Here is a 21,838-nt window from a genome sequence, read left to right as displayed (position 1 = left end):
CTATTGAACAATAGCAGATAAAAAAGCTTGTAGATCTGCTATTTTTGAAAAATCGTGATTTCAAGTCTTTGAATATATCTTTTTAAAAGCGAACATTTGCAACTCAAATATTTGCTTCTGGGGGGTCCCTGATACAAAATATTTTGAAACGGGGGTCCGTGGCCAAATACATATCATTTTGGGGGTCCTTGACATGAAAAAGTTTGAGAACAGCTGATTTGGAGGAAGAATTTAGTAGTTGGGTCAAAGATATTCAAAGACTTGCACACATTTTCACGATTTTTCAAAAATAGCAGATCTACAAGCTCACAGCACGGCACCAGGGGCATAGTTCCGCTGATTTAAAATGAGTCCAATACGGAACTAAAACTTCCTATGGTTGGCCGCTAGTTGCGCTGTTTTCCCCCCCGGCCGATCGCAAAAAGAATTGTTCTCCATTGGACCCCATTCATTTTCCACTTTCGTTTTCTAACCTTACTTAACATTTTCATAAATACTTTATGGTTCCTATCGCTAGTTAAACATTGCCTTTCAATCACCATGATATGTGTTTCGTGAAAATACAGTCCCATTTATGTTAAAATTGATGATAAAGTTGCGGGGGGCGTGGCCAACTAAGGCTGATACCAGCCGGCTGTGTTGTTCTTCGTGTGCTGTATTTCGGGAGGCTCCGACCACATTCTCCCAAGTATCCTTGCGGTTGCATGTGACCGTTGGCAGCCAATAGCATCCTCTGGTGCTTTTACAATCTATGATGGCGACACCCATGCCAAGGACCCAAAATGTGTCATTTGCACTGCATAGAAAAAAATGGCTTCGCTTTGTCCATATATTTTTTACAGTCTATGCACAGCACTCGGTGCCGCGCTGTGAGCTTGTATATCTGCTATTTATCATTAGTTAATGAAATAATGGTTAAAGTGGTTAAAATCCAACGCGACTCGGGCACGTTCCAGGTCTTTGAGGGTTAAATAAATGTGAAACTTTCTGTTTTGCGTTTAGGCTTTGTAAACAACCATTTCACGAAACCTAGATTGGGGATTAAGTGAGAATTTAGCAGCTATCCTGGCTTAATTTAGCCAGGATCAGCCATGAATGGGTTTCACGAAAGTTGAATTATCTCGGCAGATTAGCCAAACCAGTTAACCTGGATATGTTGTTTAGCCTTGACTCGGTTTCATGAAACCAGTTCCACATTAGTTACCATGCATGGAAATTTCCTCCGGACCGGGCTAACAGCCAATCTTTATTAAACACTTTCCATGCCAGGGCCAAATGGCCCAAGGTCCCTGTGCCAGGATTTTGTATGTTTTTCTTTACTATGCAATGAAGGGTTAGGGTTAGGGTTAGGGTTTTTTAATTTTGTCAATCAGACAAATGGTTCCAGAGATAGAGCTGAATGAATAAAAAAAAGTGTCCATCCACTAGAATGGACACACATTTTCTCAATCAGCTAAACGAGGGAGCCAACACACAAACAGAGAAAAGCATCTCTCTGATCTCAGGTCATTTTGACATCTTTAAAAAAAAAAGAAAAAAAAGAATAAAAAAAATAATCAATTTTTATTATTCTCGTCAAAAGCCGTCATTGGCGTTTTGCGATGATTCTCGTCAATTCTCGTCTGTGGCATGGAAAGAGTTATTCTAGTGCCTTTCTTCTTCAAGTTTTGTGAAATGGGCTGACTGTTAATCCAATGCCTCCAGTCATAAACAAATGACTTTTTCCACGTAAATTCAACACCTATGTTTGTATATGGACACATTTTAACTACCCTGCATTAAAATAAAATACAAATTCAATAAGATAATCAATTTAATTGCGACCTTCAGGTCGCAGTTACTATCAAAACCTCGACCAGCTGTCTGTCAGTCTGTCTGTCACACGTCACACTTTTGCCCTGCTCATATCTCCGCAACCGTTGCCCCGATCCATGCCAAATTTTGCACACACACTCCAATTCTCACATGACCCTCTTCTAGCGCCACCATGAGGCCGATTCTTGCAAAACACATTTTTGGACACTGCTCCTACAAATGTTCACCTAAAATCATGGAAATCAGTACAGTATGTCAGTATGTCTACACTCATGTCTTCAACATGGATATGTCCCACATAGCGCCACCATCAGGACGATTTTTTCAAACACATTTTTGGACACTGCTCCTACAGATTTTGCTCTCAAATCATGCTGCGACCTGACGGTCGCTTATCTCCCGTGTGTGACCAAGAATCATAATTGTTTCACAATGACTCATGTGATATGTCGTTGTCACTCTGGTATAAGCACACCGTAGTTCATATTGTTGTTTAGATGTTTGATAATATATTACTGACGTTCTTGAGATGGCAAAAGCCATATTCAATTCTACTTCGATAACCTCTTGTCACCTGACGGACCGAGAGCCCTACTGCCGCTGGCGAGCGGAGGGGGAAGTACAGATCCTCAGGGAAAATACAGTTCTCAACTAGAACTGCACTCTGTCGAGGTGCCAACCTGAGTCTTGCGCACAAGTAGGCCATGTATGGCCTACTTGTGCGCCAGCAGAGAGTGCCATGAGGTGCACTCACCACTGGCATCACCATGAATGCTTGTCCCTCATTGGCTGTTATTGATGACGTTGCCAGAAAGGCTGGTCCCTGACTGGGCTACGGGCTTAAACACACACAGCTACCTACCTACCTAGTACCTACATACTCAGCCGGACGCAGTACTTGTGCGCTATGCTGGCGCAAGTAATGAGATTTTCTCTGTTATTGTTCACCACTGCCCGTCAATGCCATCCTAGGGGCCACATGTTTGAATGGCCGTAGTTGGGCAACGGTTTCTGTTGTTTGACGTTTGACGTCACTTTAAGACTATGGGTGTATAAGAACGCTTGTCGATGAAGTAAATGAAACCCCTGCAATTTAACTGTCCCACCCAAAGAACTGGGTTGGTTTTCACAAACATGGGGGCTACAGCAGAGGTGGATTTCAGCAGTACTACTCTGGTTTGCACCGAAAATGGCCTGCGCTGGGATTTGAGCCCCAAACAGATCCGGCAGATGTCTGACGAGCTCATCGCCAACACCAAGAAGGTGTATGATGCCGTGGGTTCCCTGGACCTGGACTGTGTTACCTTCAGCAACACCCTGAAAGCCCTGGCTAACATGGAAGCTGAGTGCACTGTCTGGGAGTGCATGTTGGTCTTTTCTGATTATTTGCCTCCCAGTGAGAAGGTGAGGGCCGCCAGCAGGGAGGCATGGTGGAAGCTGTCTAAGTTTAACAAGGTCATGAGCGTGAGAAAGGACGTCTACCAGAGGATATTTGCCCTGGGATTGAAGGTGGACGAAGACAGTCTTACTGCGGAGGATAAGAGATACATGGAGAGATGGCTTAGGAGAAGTATCAAGAAGTTAAAATCTGAGAATTCAATTTTTAATCTTAATAGACATTATACAAAGGCTAAGGAATATAAGGGGGTACACCGGGGCAAAACAGTTCCCTTATATGTGCAACAATTAAGGAAGATTAAATACATAGAATTAGTAACTCAATGTATTGATTTAAAAGAGAGAAGCAAGGGAAAGTCTGCCAAGAATGTCTCCAACTTCCTGGGGGAGCTGGCCCATGAACTTAAACCACTGGGAGACAAAGAGAGAAAAAACCTCCTCAAACTAAAGCAGGATGCGTGTCAGAAGAGTGGTCTGCCATCCAATGGAGAGCTCTGTATGGAGGACCTATACTACAAGGTCCAGGTGGTGAAGAACCAGTATGGAGTGGATCACGACCGGTTGAAGGAATATTTTCCCTCGGAGGTTGTGACCCAGGGTATGATGGACATCTTCCAGGACCTGCTGGGTCTGTCCTTCAGCCTGGTGCACGGCGCCCCCGTGTGGCATCCAGACGTCACTCTGTACCTCGTCACCGACCGCTCCTCTGGAGAGACAGTCGGACAGGTCTACCTTGACCTGTTCTCCAGAGAGGGAAAGGAATTGAAACATTGTGGATATTGCTTCCCGCTGCAGCCCGGCTGTCTGCTGCCAGATGGGAGAAGACAGATGGCTGTCGCTGCCATAGTGACCAAGTTTAGCAAACCCACTGCCTATGCAAAAAAAGAAGGGGGAAAAAAGCCAGACGCCCCCTGCCTGCTGGAACACATTAATGTGAAGATCTTATTCCATGAGTTTGGTCATGCCATGCACTTCCTCTGTGCTCAGGTTGACTACGCTGTGTTCAATGCGTTCAACGTGGGGCTGGACTTTGTGGAGGCTCCGTCCCAGATGTTGGAGAACTGGGTTTGGGAGAAGGAACCGCTGCAGAGAATCTCTAAACACTACAAGACGGGAGCTCCCATTCCTGACGACCTGCTGGACAAACTGGTCAAGTCTCGCCTCGCCAACATCAGTATGAACTGCCTAGAGAGGATAGTCCACTCTAAAGTGAACCAGGCTCTTAACGCCAAGACTGGTTTGGACCCGGCTAACGAATACATGAGGCTCAGCAAGGCCATTCTGGGTGTCCCTGCTTTTCAAGGGGCCTACTTATCATCTCTCTGTGACTATTCGGCACGTTTCTTAGACGACAATGGCACATTTTATCGCTACCTGTGGAGCGAGGTGTTCTCCATGGACATGTTCTACAGCCGTTTCAAACAGGAAGGAATCATGAACCCCAAGGTGGGTTTGGACTACAGGAACTGCATCCTGAAGCCTGGTGCCTCTAAGGACGGCGAAGAGATGCTGGAGAACTTCTTGGGTCGTAAACCCAATAAGAAAGCCTTTTTTCTGAGCAAAGGAATAACGGTTAAAGGTACACTAGGTAGCACAATATAACACAATAATACAGTGGCTGATAAAAGGTACAGTAAATGACTGCAACAAATGTATATAGTCATACATATATAAAAAAGTTATCTAGTGTACCTTTAACTATTTTAAAACACTACTACTTTAACACATTTAACACCTATAACGCTATTAATACTTTAATACTTTTAAGACCTACAGTAGGACCTTATCCTTCTTAATAACATTCTTAGGGGGCTCACACTGTTTCTTCAGGAACAGTATCTTCTAGTTATAAATAACCCCTTGAGTGCAGCATCTCATTTTCGAGGTTGTTCTAAAGACAGCAGTACAATATACTGTAAACAATACAAAACATTTAGCAAAAAAACTTAAACTAAATATCATCCAGAAAAACACACATACAGTAAGAAGACACAAAATCAGGGTATTATACTTACACATTTCACAATGACTCATGTGATATGTCGTTGTCACTCTGGTATAAGCACACCGTAGTTCATATTGTTGTTTAGATGTTTGATAATATATTACTGACGTTCTTGAGATGGCAAAAGCCATGTTCGATTCTGCTTCGATAACCTCTTGTCACCTGACAGACAGAGAGCCCTACTGCCGCTGGCGGGCGGAGGGGGAAGCCACAGACACGGCTGTGAGAGCAGATATGTGGCCAATTGAATTTTGGGGAAAAACAAAAAACAGACAACCTAGAAGTACTCAGTACTTTTATTGCAGCCTTCCAAGAAATGTACTTGAATAAAAGTAAAATATTTCATCTTGGAAATGTACTCAAGTAAGAGTAATAAGTATTAAAACAATTTAATACTCAGTTAAAGTACAGATCCTCAGGGTCAATACAGTTCTCAACTAGAACTGCACTCTGTCGAGGTGCCAACCTGAGCCTTGTGCACAAGTAGGCCATGTATGGCCTACTTGTGCGCCAGCAGAGTGTGCCATGAGGTGCACTCACCACTGGCATCACCATGAATGCTTGTCCCTCATTGGCTGTTATTGATGACGTTGCCAGAAAGGCTGGTCCCTGATTGGGCTACGGGCTTAAACACACACAGCTACCTACCTACCTAGTACCTACATACGCAGCCGGACGCAGTACTTGCGCGCTATGCTGGCGCAAGTAATGAGATTTTCTCTGTTATTGTTCACCACTGCCCGTCGATGCCATCCTAGGGGCCAGATGTTTGAATGGCCGTAGTTGGTCAACGGTTTCTGTTGTTTGACGTTTGACGTCACTTTAAGACTATGGGTGTATAAGAACGCTTGTCGATGAAGTAAATGAAACCCCTTCTCCTGTTGCAATTTAACTGTCCCACCCAAAGAACTGGGTTGGTTTTCACAAACATGGAAGCTACAGGAGAGGTGGATTTTAGCAGTACTACTCTGGTTTGCACCGAAAATGGCCTGCGCTGGGATTTGAGCCCCAAACAGATCCGGCAGATGTCTGACGAGCTCATCGCCAACACAAAGAAGGTGTACGATGCCGTGGGTTCCCTGGACCTGGACTGTGTTACCTTCAGCAACACCCTGAAGGCCCTGGCTAACATGGAAGCTGAGTGCACTGTCTGGGAGTACATGTTGGTCTTTTACTATTATTTGCCTCCCAGTGAGAAGGTGAGGGCCGCCAGCAGGGAGGCATGGTGGAAGCTGTCTAAGTTTAACAAGGTCATGAGCGTGAGAAAGGACGTCTACCAGAGGATTGTTGCCCTGGGATTGAAGGTGGACGAAGACAGTCTTACTGCGGAGGATAAGAGATACATGGAGAGATGGCTTGGGAGAAGTATCAAGAGGTTAAAATCTGAGAATTCAAGTTTTAATCTTCATAGACATTATACAAAGGCTAAGAAATATAAGGGGGAACACCGGGGCAGAAGGAAGAAACAAGTCAATAAATACATAGAATTAGTAACTCAATGCATTGATTTAAAAGAGAGAAGCAAGGGAAAGTCTGCCATGAATGTCTCCAACTTCCTGGAGGAGCTGGCCCATGAACTGAAACCACTGAGAGACAAAGAGAGAAAAAACCTCCTCAAACTAAAGCAGGATGCATGTCAGAAGAGTGGTCTGCCATCCAATGGAGAGCTGTCTATGGACGACCTATACTACAAGGTCCAGGTGGTGAAGAACCAGTATGGAGTGGATCACGACCAGTTGAAGGAGTATTTTCCTGTGGAGGTTGTGACCCAGGGTATGATGGACATCTGCCAGGACCTGCTGGGTCTGTCCTTCAGCCTGGTGCACGGCGCCCCCGTGTGGCATCCAGACGTCACTCTGTACCTTGTCACCGACCGCTCCTCTGGAGAGACAGTCGGACAGGTCTACCTTGACCTGTTCTCCAGAGAGGGAAAGGAATTGAAACATGGTGGATATTGCTTCCCGCTGCAGCCCGGCTGTCTGCTGCCAGATGGGAGAAGACAGATGGCTGTCGCTGCCGTAATGACTAAGTTTAGCAACCCCACTGCAAGAAAAGAATGGGGAGAAAAGCCAGACGCCCCCTGCCTGCTGAAACACAGCGATGTGAAGACCTTATTCCATGAGTTTGGTCATGCCATGCACTTCCTCTGTGCTCAGGTCGACTACGCTGTGTTCAGTGCGTTCAACGTGGGGCTGGACTTTGTGGAGGCTCCGTCCCAGATGTTGGAGAACTGGGTTTGGGAGAAGGAACCGCTGCAGAGAATCTCTAAACACTACAAGACGGGAGCTCCCATTCCTGACGACCTGCTGGACAAACTGGTCAAGTCTCGCCTCGCCAACATCGGTATGGACTGCCTAGAGAGGATAGTCCACTCTAAAATGAACCAGGCTCTTAACGCCAAGACTGGTTTGGACCCGGCTAAGGAATACATGAGGCTCAGCAAGGCCATTCTGGGTGTCCCTGCTTTTCAAGGGGCCTACTTATCATCTCTCTGTGACTATGTGGCACGTGTCTTAGACGACAATGGCACATTTTATCGCTACCTGTGGAGCGAGGTGTTCTCCATGGACATGTTCTACAGCCGTTTCAAACAGGAAGGAATCATGAACCCCAAGGTGGGTTTGGACTACAGGAACTGCATCCTGAAGCCTGGTGCCTCTAAGGACGGCGAAGAGATGCTGGAGAACTTCTTGGGTCGTAAACCCAATAAGAGAGCTTTTTTTCTGAGCAAAGGAATAACGGTTAAAGGTACACTAGGTAGCACAATATAACACAATAATACAGTGGCTGATAAAAGTATATATATATATATATATATATATATATACAAATATATATACAAATATATATACAGTACATATATATAAAAAAAAGTTATCTAGTGTACCTTTAACTATTTTAAAAACACTACTATACTTTAACACATTTAACACCTATAACGCTATTAATACTTTAATTAATACCTTTAAGACCTACAGTATGACCTTATCATACTTAATAATAACAACATTCTTAGGGGGCCCACACTGTTTCATCAGGAACAGTATTTTCTAGTTATAAATAACCCCTTGAGTGCAGCATCTCATTTTCGAGGTTGTCCTAAAAGACAGCAGTACAATATACTGTATTAAACACAATACAAAACATTTAGCAAAAAAAAACATAATATCAACCAGAACAACACACGTACAGTAAGACAACAGAAAATCAGGGTATTATACTTGGCACATTTATAAAGTGACAATTTAAGGACTTTTAAGACCTTTTGTAATACCTCTAAAATGAAAAATAAAGTGCTAATAATATTAAGACCATTACTACATCAAAAGTAACCAAAAACAATGGGGGGCCGAGCGTCTAGTCGGGGACTGGCCAATTCGGGAACGATGAAAATAGGGAATGAATGCCCCACCCTTTAATGCAAACCCCATTATACCTGTTGTCATAGGACCTGTTTTGACCATCTGTTTGCCTGTGTGCATTTATGCTCATACAGTATATCTGTATCTGTCTGTCTGTGTCCATTTTATGCCCATATATGGAGATCTCTGTATCTGTCTGTCTGTAATAATAATAATACATTTTATTTATAACGCACTTTATATTTGAAACAAATCTCAAAGTGCTACATTAATAAAAAAAATCACACCCGTGTGAACTGAGCGGTGGTTGTAGAGGCTGCGCAACAGCAAAACAAATATAAATATAATAATAAAAATAATAATAAAAAAGATTTAAAAAAGATTAAAAACAAATATTAAAAAAAATAATAATAATAATATGGGGGGGGGGGGGGGGTGCTTGTGTGTGTGACCCCCCCCCCCCCCCCCCTCCCCGTGTGTGTGTGTGTGTGTGTGTGTGTGTGTGTGTGTGTGTGTGTGTGTGTGTGTGTGTGTGTGTGTGTGTGTGTGTGTGTGTGTGTGTGTGTGTGTGTGTGTGTGTGTGTGTGTGTGTGTTGCAGTTGATTTTCAGGCTAGAAGCAACAGCACCCTCTTTGGTCAACCAGTGGTACTAGGCTACAGACAGACAGACATACATACATACATACATACATACATACATTCATATATACACTGATACACACATGGCCGTGCGTGCGTGCGTACCTGTGCGTGCGTGTGCGTGCGTGTTTGTTGCAATTGATGCTCAGGCTAGATTCAACATCAGGCTACAGACACATACACGGATACACACTCCTGCATACACCTCAGGCTACAGACATACACACACGGCCATTCTAAGGAGCGGCGTCACCACCGCTCAATAATAAAAATAGCGAAGCAGAAGCAAAACACGGCCAACAAAAGATTAAGAAACAGGACTAACAAGGTAAAAACTGTTGAATCCGTAACTTAAGAACAGTGCACCTATAAAACACATCTCATGGAAGATTTAAAAGCACATTTGTTCAACAATAAAAAAAGAAGGGTAAAAAACACAAAGGGCATCTAAAAGGACCTTCTAGGCAAATGCCTTGTTAAAAAGAAAGGTCTTAAGTCCCCTTTTAAAAGTGTCAACTGTCTGTGTCCCTTTTATGTCCGTATATAAAGATCTCTGTATCTGTCTGTCTGCGTCCTTCCCATTATGGAGATCTCTGTATCTGTCTGTCTGTGTCCTTCCAGACAGACAGACAGATACAGAGATCTCTGTATCTGTCTGTGCCTCTGACTGTGTCCCTTTTGTGTCCATGAGTCAGCTGACTCATATGGCGTACGTGATGTTAGATGTAGTCCTGTTTCAAGGTATAGCTATCTCTCGTAAATCGATACTTGCCATTGACAAGTATCGACTGGAAAAGGTCCATAATAGCTTGTGGAGGCTTTGGTGGGATTGAGCCTGGTTTGTGATTTTCGGGGTCATATGTAAGGTCAATCCTTTCTCTCCTCTTTCCATACAAAGGCATTGCATAGAAACGGGGACATACTGTAGAAACTCTTGAAGCTAATGTGCTCGTGATGTTCATATGGTAGTAGATTCGATCAACGTCTATGACATCTGACATCATACAATCCCATATATGGAGATACCTGATGTCATCAATAGTCACATTGTCAAAGGAATTCTGTCCTTGTCCCTTTTATATCCATATTTGGAGATCCCTGATACCCATATATGGAGATCCATTTATATGGAGAACCCTGGCGGCATTAGTAGGACCAAGTCCATGCCCATAGACCTTATTCACACTGCGGCCATCTTGGATCACATGACCACATGGGGTGGCAGCCTGCATTACAAACCATTGTAAACAATGGAGCGATGGTCCCAAAATATGAGTTCTGTTCAACCAATTCCTTCTGACCAAATTGACAAATGGGCAGATGACAACATCGACATCCCGGCTTCAATTAGTAGTTGGGATGGGATAACAAAATGGGTCTATGTTCTGATAGTACTAGTTACAGTATTTGATCCGAAGTGTTTGATCCGTATTTGGACTTCAGCCATATCCCCTGTGAGGAGAAAAAAGCAGTTTCAATTTTAGTTGAGGAGGCAGGTCAGGATAGAGTGGAGTGGGGGCCTTCCTCCAATCATGGTAGAGTGGGGGCGGGCCTAATACACACCGTGGCCCGCCCCCACTTGATCATGATTGGAGGAAGGACCCGGCTGTCCCCTACATGAAAACTGCGTGCAAATTCAAAATGTTTGGAGCGTTTCTGAAACAGGTGGAGATGTCTGCGAAAACCCTGGAGGACGAGCGGCGAGAATGCCTGGACTTACAGAAGCAGCTGCACAGGGTTCTGAAGAACCTGCACAGGACCAAGCCCCATGGAGCACACCGCTCACAGGTCGGTCTGATTGAAGCATTATGTGTTCATTGTGACAGCAAATCTTGATTTAGTTTTAGTCTGTCTTTTGAATTAAACTTTGTTTGGTTTTAGTCATATTTTTGTCATTGGAAATGATTTAGGCGGCTAAATATCATTTAGTCGAGTACATCTACAGTTGATTTTGTCGACAAAGATGTATTTTGGCAGACCTGATGGCATCACAATCGCTGCTTTTACACTTGGTTGCATGCTGAAAATAGCCGATCTACAAGCTCATAACGTGTCACGCTGTGGCAAGTTGTGAGCTTGTAGATCTGCCATCTGCAGATCCCAACACCCAAGTGCAAACAAACATAGAATTAGCTGTCTTTTAGTTCTACTGGATCTCTTCTCCACTAGTCTCTCCCTAACATTTTGGTCTAGTTTTTATTTGTTGATGAAACTGTCAATATATTTAGTCCGTTTTAGTCATAAGACGCCTGAGGACGTCTTGGGCATCCCATGTGTTAACACCCTACATGATCATACTACAGCGTCACGCAAAAACATCACAAGTAGCAGATCCACAAACTCGAAACGCCATTTCAAGCATGTAGAGCAGCTACTTTTGATATTTTGGAATTTGAATCCTGAAAAGTAAATCCTGAAAAGTAACAGCTGTGGACATACAGTATGAGGTTTCCGCTCGACAGCGACAATATACTTTGATGACCGGAGTCTACAACTTTGTGTGGTTAACTTGAATTAACCCATTCAGAATGTGTACGCATTATTGCGTATTATTATTTCATGCTTTAACTATTAAAAAATAGCAGATATAGGTGCCGCGCTGCGAGCTTGTAGATCTGCTATTTTTGAAAAATCGTTACCCGATTCTATAAGTATTTTTTTAATCCTTCTATCCTTTCTAAGTCAGCAATCTGGCTAGCCATCATCAAAGAAAAGGTCCTTTTCACTTAACTGGAGCTCAGTTAGTCTGTTCTTGAGAGACTACTATGTCAGTGGTTCTCAAACTTTTTCATGTGAAGGACTCCCAAAATTGTATGTATTTGGCCACGGACCCCCATCACAAAATATTTAGTTCCAGGGACCACCCAGAAGCAACATTTTTTGTTACAAACGTTCGCTTTAAAAATACATATATTCAAAGATTTGCACACATTTTCACGACTTTTTCTAAAATAGCAGATCTACAAGCTCACGGCTTGTAGATGTGTAATTTTTCAATAGTTAAAGCATTCAATAATCCCAGGCCTAAATCGCTTAAAAGTATAATTTCTTTTATTTCAAATTGTTGTCTGCGGTGGTTTCGGAAGGAGCGGCAGGGTGCCACCGCCGCCGGTTCAGACTATGAGGCCGGCAGGCTTCACAACAACAACAGGCCCAAACCCTCCCCCAGGCAGCAGAGTGCGTCAGCGCCGTCCTCCCCTCGCACCCCCGACCTTCTGAACGAGACCCTCCTGGAGTGCCCCGGCTGCCAGGCCCTGTACCCCACCAGCCAGCACGCAGAGCTGCTGGCCCACCTGGAGCGCTGTCTGGACTGAGAGGAGCCGGGCCGCAACTCACTCCTTTTTAAGCAGTGGTTCCCAGACCTTTTCATTTTCATTACTAGTCTGCAGACCCCCATTTGAAAAGACATGCCAGGGACCCCCTCATACATTTTTTACAGCTCTAGCAGGTTCCCAACCATTTTAATTTCAAGGACCCCCAGTTTGACATGCATTAGGCTACAGACCCCCATTTAATGGCATCTCTGAGACCGCAATTGTTAATGTTAATTTAACTCAAGAGTGTACAACCATTTCAGACCCCCATTTAATGGCATTTCTATCACTGAGACCCCAATTGTTAATGTTAATTTAACTCAAGAGTGTACAACCATTTGTACACTCTTGAGTTACATACCCGTAAGGGTTCGTATGGTTCCTAACTATCTTTTAGCTGGGTACCCCCTGAAACTCCCTCCAGTACCCCTGTTTTGTTTAGTTTTTGTTTGTTTTTTTAGCTGGCAGCTCCTGCATTTCTATTGTAAAAGCGCGCTGGTGGCGCGCTCCTCTTCCCGGCACTCGTGCATCGCGCACTCTGTGCCCATCATTTTTTGGGCAGCAGACAATACTTCAACTTTTGGCGAGGAGTGCCACTCTTCTAATCCTCTTGATATTGAATCATTAACAACCATTTGACGGTCATATTTTATTTTACGTTTCAGCTACATTATTTGTGCTAATAGCGCAGACGACACAACGTTCAAGCTCAACAGCGGTTGCTAGATGCTAATGTTGCAGGCATCATAAACACAGCGTGCCAGTGTTCTGGTGCTTGATATCCATTTTTTTGTGGATATGGTCCCTTATGGATCTCTCCTTGTTCCTGTTTGTAAGGATTTAGTCTTAAGTGCAGTTGTTTTACTTTTGTTATTGAGTAAACAGGAAAGCTGTTAACTGGTTTAAAACATATTTTGTTCCATGTGAAACAAATCTTACTTTACCCTCTGCACCTGAGTTTCTGTTGACGTAACTCCTAATGGTCCACATGACCGAGTATTTTCAATACAATATGTTTTCAAAACATAAGAGTTACTTTAACTGTTAACTGTTCTGATGGGTTTGTTCATTTTACGCCTCCAGCATTCTACTATTTAGTTTATTGTTCAAATAAAAGATTGTGCAAAAGGCTTTCAGAAAACTACATAGCTTTCTTATTATACATCTGCAGTCTCTACACCTTGGACTGGCCTACAGAACAATAAACGAAAACGGGAAAAACATTTTGTTCATTCAGTCATACCCTCTTAAAGGATTATTGTTGTTATATGGTTATTAAGTTGCTGCTGAGTCCTCACTAATGACCATGATAATATTATATTGTATCTTATCTTCATATTTGTTTGTTCAGTATTGCTCATTGCACACAGCCACAAAGTGTTGATATAGATTACGGTTAAGGAAATGTTATGTATGTTTGTTTTTTCCTCTCTTTTTTTATTTCACAATAATAAAAAAGTCCTATATGGATTTTTTTCTTTTCTTTTTTGTGAAATAAAAGTTACATACTTTTGTGTGCCACCGTCAGATTATATATTTTTTCAAATGCTACGTGCTTGTTTGACACGGTTCAAACCAGATCAATAAGCTCGAAACAGATTGTGTAACTTTAATCCCCTTGCCATACTATTTAAAGGCGGGGGATTAGTATTGCTGCTGGCTGAGAATATGCAGCAGACGGAAGACTGTGTGTGGAAGACTGTACTTCCACACAGCTCTGCATTAGGCCTTTAGACACCTCAGGAAGCCCTCATTCATGTGAAGATGCATCTTCACTCTAGGGCATACATGGGCAACTGGCGGCCCGGGGGCCACATGCGGCCCCCACCTTCACTTTATGCGGCCCGCAGTTTAATATTGGAGTACTACTGATATATTATTGATTTCAGCTGTTAACAATTCCAAACATGGAAAGGTTACCTGCTTTCATTACTTCAGTCTATATTAGTAGCTTAATGACTGGTATTAAAATGTTATTTCATTTTTATGTCCTATGTATTTGTATTTAAGTCCATAAAGTTAACATAAGAACATATAAATGCATTTGAAATTTTAAAACAAAAGAAGAAGAAAAAGTTACTTTTCGGGATTCCAATTCAAAAATAGCAGATCTACAAGCTCAAAACGCGCCGCCCTGCGACGCGTTTTGAGCTTGTAGATCGGCTATTTTTGCTATGTATATGCATTGTGGCCCTCTGTAGTGAGTGTGAAAATGTAGTGGCCCTCTCCATCATCAAAGTTGCCCACCCCTGCTCTAGGGGGTTGTAAAAGTATCAATGCTGCAAGGTAGAAATCAGGCATGGGCACACATAGACATCAAAGGTGGGCTTGAGCCCCTGCCTTTTTATCAGCCTGTAAAAAGTGCCCTCTCCAGGCCATGAATGCAGTTTTTACTATGGTGAAAGAAATGCAAATGCCATCTTTCCATGCCATACCTGAAGGCTGCATTCAAGAGAATTGCCTTGTCAAAACTCTCCTGAACTTGAATGCAGCATTACAAGCAAAAGTCCGGAATTCAAAATGTCTTGAGTAAAAGTACTAAAGTATTGGTATCAAAAGTACTTAAAGTGCCAAAAGTAGAAATTACTCATTGTGCAGACTGTTCAATTTCAGCGGTTTTCAAATGTATAAAATAATAATAATATTGTAATTATATTAAAAATCACACCCGTGTGAACCGAGCGGTGGTCGTGGAGGCTGCGCAACAGCAAAACAAATATATATATATATTGTGTGTGTGTGTGTGTGTGTGTGTGGGTGGGTGGGTGTCTGGCCTGGCCTGGCCTGAACAACAGCGCCCCTCCCTTAACATGTGTGGCCACAAAAGGTACTACATACAGGCTACAGGCTACATACAGACAGACACGCATACAGACAGACAGACAGACCCACACACACGGCCACGTATAGGAGCGTTGTGACCACCGCTCAAAAAAGAGAGAGAAAAAACTAAAACTCACACACTTTTAATCTATTGTACCCAAAACCTTTAATCTATTGCACCCAACTTCAATATAGATGCATACCAGATTTGTCCTTCAAAAGCAAGGATATCATTTTTTTACATATGAAAATAGAATGGCTGATGGGTGCATAGAAATATGATATTTTTTAATTTATTTTTATTACTACTATTGCAAACAACAGATAAGAACATGTTATCACTGAGGAGAAAAATCGATTCATTGTGTCCCTTGGGACCACAGATGGAGCAATGATGCTGTTTGCTTTAAGCCTTTGTCCTGTGACAGTGGCACGGGGCAGCCTGAGCAAACGGCATCACAAAGGTCGGTGACAGACAGCCACCCAACCCCTTTCACCCACACACCTTTAAAACCACCATGCTTCCCTCAGCTGGTTCTTCCCCTGAGGAAACCTCAGTGTCCAGTTCAACTTGGACCAGAAGACCTTCAGGCTACGTGTCGTTTGTTGACTGTAAGGGTTCATGCATTCACTCTGATCTTGCATCTACACTGCCAAATGCCTACATTTTTTGAGTGGTGCCTACCACTCCAACATTTAACCCCAGTGTGTATGTCTGTCTGTCCGTATGAGTACGGCCTTAACAGCCGCAATACCGCTGGGTGACCTGCCTTCAAGTGGCGCCGTTGCGCAGCCTAAGGCGCCACTCACCCCCACTGGGAGGGACTTTTAAGCGAACAATGGTTTCTCTTCACGCCCGTTTTCTGCACTCCACGAACGTCTCCTACTTCTCCTACTTCTCGGAGATCAGCGACCGCTCGCCGAGTCACGTGGCCCGGACCGTGGTGGAGACCCTGGCCATCTCGGCCGTCATGCTGGTCTCGGTGGCGGCCAACGTGGGAGCGGCGCTCCTGGTGGTCCGGGAACGCCGCGGCCTCGTCGCCAACAGGACGCTGCTCGTCCTCAACCTGTTCGCGGCCGACCTGCTGTTCGTCAGCATGGCGCCGCTGATCGCGGCGGTGCGCTGGACCATGTCCTGGAGGCTGGGCTACGCCGTGTGTCACGTCATGCAGTACGTCCTCTGCGTGAGCGCCAGCGTCACCATCTCCACGCTGGCCTCCATCAGCGCCGAGAGGGTCTGGGCCGTGCTGCGGCTGCGGACGGGCCCCGCTCTCGACGTCAGGGCGGTGTCTGCCGTGCTAGCCTTCGTCTGGGGCTTTTCTGCCCTCGCGTCCGTTCCCATCAGCCTGTTCTTCAACGTGATGGAGGAGGAATTCCCACACCAGGTATGGAGGGAGGGGGGTGGGTCACCGTAGTGGGTGGGTGGGTGGATGGATGGATGGATGGGTGAGGGTGGGTGGATGGGGTGAGTGGATGGATACCACCATGTAAATGGATTGAATGACCAAACTGCACCGATGCAACTCCTTGCAACATGCAACTACTTGCAGCTACTCGCAACCATTATCCCCAGTGGCAGTTGAAAGGAGTTCCGTTGGTGTGGCATGGCCTTAAAACAGTTTTGTTGAGATTTCGACTAGTTGCATTGGTGTGTTTTTTTTAGGCCTTGTCCAGAGTGGCAGCCCAAATCCAACCCAAATCTAAAATAGGAGTCGCATTGGTTTTATGCAGTCTGAACAATCAGATTAGCAAAAATCTAATTCCATGTTTTATTTGCTCCTCAGGGAAAAATCTAGAAAGGCCACACATCAAACGTGGGCTGGATTTGAGACTGCCGGGTCTGAACAGGCAGCCTAAAGCCCTTTGCACACAGACGCGTTTTTCACGCACGGAAAAAAACGGACGATTCCATTTTTTATAAGAAAACAATGATTCTCTATGACCTCATGCACACCGGCCCCGAATTTGCCATGCGGCAGGTGGCTTTTTCCCGATCGAACCCAGTTCAATTCGTGCGTCTTGTCGCATGCGGTAAAAACTCATCTACTCCTTTTATGACTCCTCTTCGGCTCCGCAGTGAGGATTCCGCACAGCCTTGCACACCAAATCCAATGCGTCTTAATCATGCAGCAAACGAAAAGAAACGCAACGGTCCTGTGTGCAAAGCCCTTAACCTGTGTTTCATGACTTTTACACGTCAGGAACATTTCTACATTTGTACGATCAAGTGGCCGGACGTGACTGCAATGGTTGTGTGGAACGTGTCCTTCACCACACTGTGCTTCCTGCTGCCAGGCCTCATCATCGTGGTCAGTTACAGCAGAATTCTACAGGTAGGACAATCTGTGTCCCTTACGTCTAGTGTACATCTCACAGTCACGTTACCTACTCTACTTTTCATCTTGTATCATTTGTAGGGGTGTAACGATACATTTTAATAGCGATTCGATACATATCACGATACATGGTTGACGATACGATACATGGACGATATTGGTTCATTCATGGCGATACGATACGATTTGATTCGATTCAATGATTTAAAATCGATATAGTAACTATTTAGCAAAGAAATAAAATCTGTGTGAAAGGTGTGGATAGTGCAGGTTTTTAAGGGAAACATGTATTATTATGGATATAAATAAGTAGACAGTGATTATCTGCCAAATAGACAATGTATATTGACAAACCTGCACCTTGACATGAACCCAGAGATTACACACATTTATCGGTAGACCAGTGTAGCTATATGGAAAGGAAAAGTAATTAAACCCCTCCTTTAAACGTTTTCTTCTTAAAAATGCTAAATACAATGCACAAGTAGGTAGTATCGATACAATCGATTCTTTGCACTGCCGATTCGATACGATACAAAATAAAACGATACGATTCGATTTTAGCTGTTTTCATTTCGATATACTTCGATTTTTTTAGTTAAAAGCGATATTTCGATACAGTTACTATATCGTTACACCCCTAATCATTTGCATAGCACTTGCAGGGTTCACCGTCTTTTAATTCTTTTGCGTATCATCCTCAAATGTCCAACCTTTTTTTCTTTTTCTTCCCCCGACAACCTGCCCTGTCGATAGGATGGTTTTGTCTCTGGTCCCACTTGGAAGAGGCTGGCCTCTGAAGGTGGCCTGTACAGGGGACAGGTGGTCAGTACAGAGGGCAGGTGGAGATCATGTAGGGGCACCTGATGCTTATTGACGCAGATTTTGTGGGGTTGTGAGAACAGAAAAGCTTCTGTTTCAGTGGCGTCAGTTCAGGAAAGGCTAGGGTATGTCAAAGATGGGAGTCCTCATGGAAAAGAGGCTTTACATTTTGTATAACACGGTTCTCTTGTGAAAATAGCAGCTCGGCTATTTTCACAATGTCTGAAAAAAGTTTTGACAGTTTTTTACACAGGTTTCTACGGTTTCTTTGGCTGGATATGGCAGACCTGGAACGGTTGTTCAAGTGCAGCTAAACTTGGCATGTTAACCCATTCAGGCCGGGAACACATTTTGCTGTTTGGGAGGGGCTTACAGTACATGTACAGTATGTAGCAACATATTTGTTTTGTAGGCTAATTTCTGATTTAGCCCTATTCTATAGGTTAGGCCTATTAATAAACGTGCCACAATTAACAATAATATATACCATCTTGTCAAGATGTGGAGAATACAATTATAATGCCTTGTTAAAGTGACCATTTTGTTACATTTTGCATTTGTAGTTATTTTGCTGTAATTTAACAACATAATAACCAGCTCAGATAGACAAAGAGATATTCATGGATTTATATTTAAAGTAACTTTTATTTTCCCCCCTGGACCCAGGGTATGGCAGCTGCATACCCCTGCCATACCCAATTGACGCCCCTGTTCGGTTTGCACACAATCGATTGCCGAAGCAGCAGGTCAAATAAATCAAATACTGTCACCATGTTAACTGCCTGTGTTGTGTACTTAGTTTTTGTTATCGCATAAAAGAGAGCGATAGTGCTGGATGTGCTAACATTTATTCAGAACATTAAGTTAATGATTGACGCCATCACTGCCTGATATTTGTAAGACCACATGTTCATGAGATCATCACAGAATATATATCTCTGGATAAATAACACTGGCAACGTCACATTGGAGCAGTATCATTCATTAACCTTATTTGTGGAAGAACATGACACTTTATGATCATGGTTATCAACTATTAGAAATATATACATTTATTATATATTGGTATGGGTTGTTCCACATGTTTGCTTGCAATCCTTCAATCTGGGAACCCAAAACAGTTTAAAAAAAAAAGCATTAAAAAAGCAGATAGAGCTTATAGATCTACTGTAACCAGAGCTGGAAAAAGTACTCACATTCTTTACTTAAGTAAAAGTATCAATACTGCAATATAGAAATACTCCGTTACAAGTAAAAGTCTGGAATCCACAATGTACTTATGAAAGTATTGGCATCAAAATGTACTTAAAGTACCAAAAGTAAAAGTACAAAATGTTTGAAAATAGCCGATCTACAAGCTCACAACGCGTCGCAATGCGACACGTTGTGAGCTTGTAGATCGGCTATTTTCAAATAGCCTATAGGTATGAAATAGGGCTAAAGTGGTTTATGTATGTTTCATAATATTATAATTTATATCTGCAAAGTAACTAGTGGCTAAAGTTTTCAAATAAAAGTAGTGGAGTAAAAGTACAATATTTGGAGCCGAGATGTAGTGGAGTAGAAGTAAAAGTATTGGAAATTGGAAATACTCAAGTAAAGTACAAATACTTCAAAAGTGTACTTAGTACTTAAGTATATGTACTTGGTTACTTTACACCACTGACTGTAACGAAGGCTCTCAATTGCTCTCACGTCATACGGGCAGTTGACAGATTGCCATGGTTACGCATTGAAGTTGAATCTCCATATATGGAGATAGCCGACGCATCTCACTAAATCTGACCTCACCAGCCCATATTTGGGCACGAAATATGACTTATAGCTCCATATATGGAGACAGCCCATATATATGGAGATATCTGGGTGATGTATCTGCAACTTCTTTTTCTGTGTTTTTGAAAAATGTAACACTTAACTCATTAAGTGCCTATCCCGAACTAGTTCGGGATTATTATCGCATCCCAGAGTGCCTATCCCGAACTAGTTCGGGATATTAAAAAAAAAAAAAAAAAAAAATTGAAAAAAAAAAATTTTAAATTTTTTTTTTGGATCCCATAAAATCTAGTGAACATGATTTCAATCGCGATTTTGCATGTTCCACCCCCATACAACCCCATCTAACATACAGGGCAGCCATTTTTGTTTACATAACATGTAAAACATAATGGCTATTATCTCAAGAATGCCTGAACGGATTTCCAATCGGATTTTTTTGTTTGAAAGCTGTGAACAAACTGCACAAATCCACTCCAATGCAATCCAGGATTGCATTGGATTTTTTAGAGCTCATTCTTCTCTGTTTTTTTCCCATGCATGAGGTGTGCAAGGTTTAATCGTGGCTAAATTGCCGAAAATAGATCTTCTAAAATGCTTGGTAGGCAATAGCTAACTTCAAGCTAACTTCATTCTCTTCCTGTACATGCACAAAGGAAAGTGTTCTGGCAAGTCATGGCTCCAGGGCTTGGGCATGCATTACCAGCATATCTCTATTATTCTATGGCCACTGGGCGCCCTCTAGTGGTGATAGGGTGGCACTAAATGAGTTAACAACCATTGTAATCTGATGTGGTCTATCGCAGATTACCAAATGTTCCAGGCGGCGGCTCTGGTCCAGAGTCCCCCCGTCCTCTAGGGGGCGACACCTGGTCTCCCGCCAGGACATGAAGCTCTTCCGCACGCTGGCCGTCCTCGTGCTCTCCTTCCTCCTCCTGTGGAGTCCCATCTTCGTGGTCGACCTGCTCCTGCTGGCCAGGAACATCCATGGCGGCCGCCTGCACGTCTCGTCCAGCCTGTTCTTCTGGGTGTTGACCTTCACGCTGACCAACTCGGCCCTCAACCCCATCCTCTACGCCGTCTTCCAGTTCAAGAATGGCTGGCGCAGGCTCTGCTCTGGCTCCGCCGTAGCACCCGCGGTACTTAAAGCTGAACATCAGGTTGTATTTTGCGTTAAATAAACAATGTGGAGAATAGAGAGCGGATAGCCCCGCCCCCAGCTATTCATTTCAATGCAAGTTGTTCAGTGGCGTTTTGAAGCACCCGGAAGAAGCAGAATCCAGGTGCATTGTGGGGGAACTTGGCAAACAAAAGTTTGCCAATTTTACTTGTGTCGAGAAGTAATTACGTCACAAACGTCACTCGACGTCCATTGAACCCTATTGTAGACCCGAGTGGCGCGCTCTTTTGCTTATGCGTTTATTTTTGGTAGAGTTGTCATGACATGTGAAATTTGAATATAATTTGGCTCTTAACCAGGGGTCTTCAACAGGGGGTCCAAGGGGGTCCTCGGAGTTACTACAGGGGATCTTCCAAATCTTTGTGTGA

General features: G+C 43.5%; 3 protein-coding genes across 3 annotated transcripts; all 3 read left to right on the top strand.

Annotated features, from left to right (window-relative positions):
* Positions 1 to 2,949: 2,949 nt before the first annotated feature.
* LOC308297426 (thimet oligopeptidase-like) lies at positions 2,950 to 4,815 on the top strand (the record flags this gene model as incomplete). The annotated part of the gene is made up of 2 exons (XM_080740834.1): positions 2,950 to 3,385; positions 3,554 to 4,815. 2 exons carry the CDS (start codon positions 2,950 to 2,952, stop codon positions 4,813 to 4,815), a joined length of 1,698 nt encoding a protein of 565 aa, XP_080596960.1.
* Positions 4,816 to 6,147: 1,332 nt separating this feature from the next.
* Positions 6,148 to 7,989, top strand: LOC308297425 (thimet oligopeptidase-like; the record flags this gene model as incomplete). The annotated part of the gene is made up of 1 exon (XM_080740833.1): positions 6,148 to 7,989. The coding sequence occupies one exon, from the start codon at positions 6,148 to 6,150 to the stop codon at positions 7,987 to 7,989; it is 1,842 nt and encodes a 613-aa protein (XP_080596959.1).
* A 7,925-nt stretch (positions 7,990 to 15,914) lies between these two features.
* On the top strand, positions 15,915 to 21,736 carry LOC308296954 (free fatty acid receptor 4-like). Its single transcript, XM_080740312.1, has 3 exons — positions 15,915 to 16,741; positions 17,558 to 17,689; positions 21,097 to 21,736. The coding sequence occupies exons 1-3, from the start codon at positions 16,196 to 16,198 to the stop codon at positions 21,469 to 21,471; spliced, it is 1,053 nt and encodes a 350-aa protein (XP_080596438.1). The 5' UTR covers positions 15,915 to 16,195; the 3' UTR covers positions 21,472 to 21,736.
* The last annotated feature ends 102 nt before the right edge of the window (positions 21,737 to 21,838 follow it).

The sequence above is a fragment of the Nannobrachium achirus genome, assembly GCF_963921795.1.
Source record: "Nannobrachium achirus genome assembly, chromosome: 13".
NCBI classification, from domain to species: domain Eukaryota; kingdom Metazoa; phylum Chordata; class Actinopteri; order Myctophiformes; family Myctophidae; genus Nannobrachium; species Nannobrachium achirus.
Note: the sequence above shows the minus strand (reverse complement) of the source record. Positions and strands in the feature narration are given on the sequence as shown.

Excerpts from the sequence above, each read along its gene's own strand:
- LOC308296954 (XM_080740312.1), top strand. The coding sequence starts at position 16,196 with ATGGTTTCTCTTCACGCCCGTTTTCTGCACTCCACGAACGTCTCCTAC. Across the intron at positions 16,742-17,557 it reads AGGAGGAATTCCCACACCAG|GAACATTTCTACATTTGTAC; the intron begins GTATGGAGGGAG and ends TTTACACGTCAG. Across the intron at positions 17,690-21,096 it reads GTTACAGCAGAATTCTACAG|ATTACCAAATGTTCCAGGCG; the intron begins GTAGGACAATCT and ends GGTCTATCGCAG.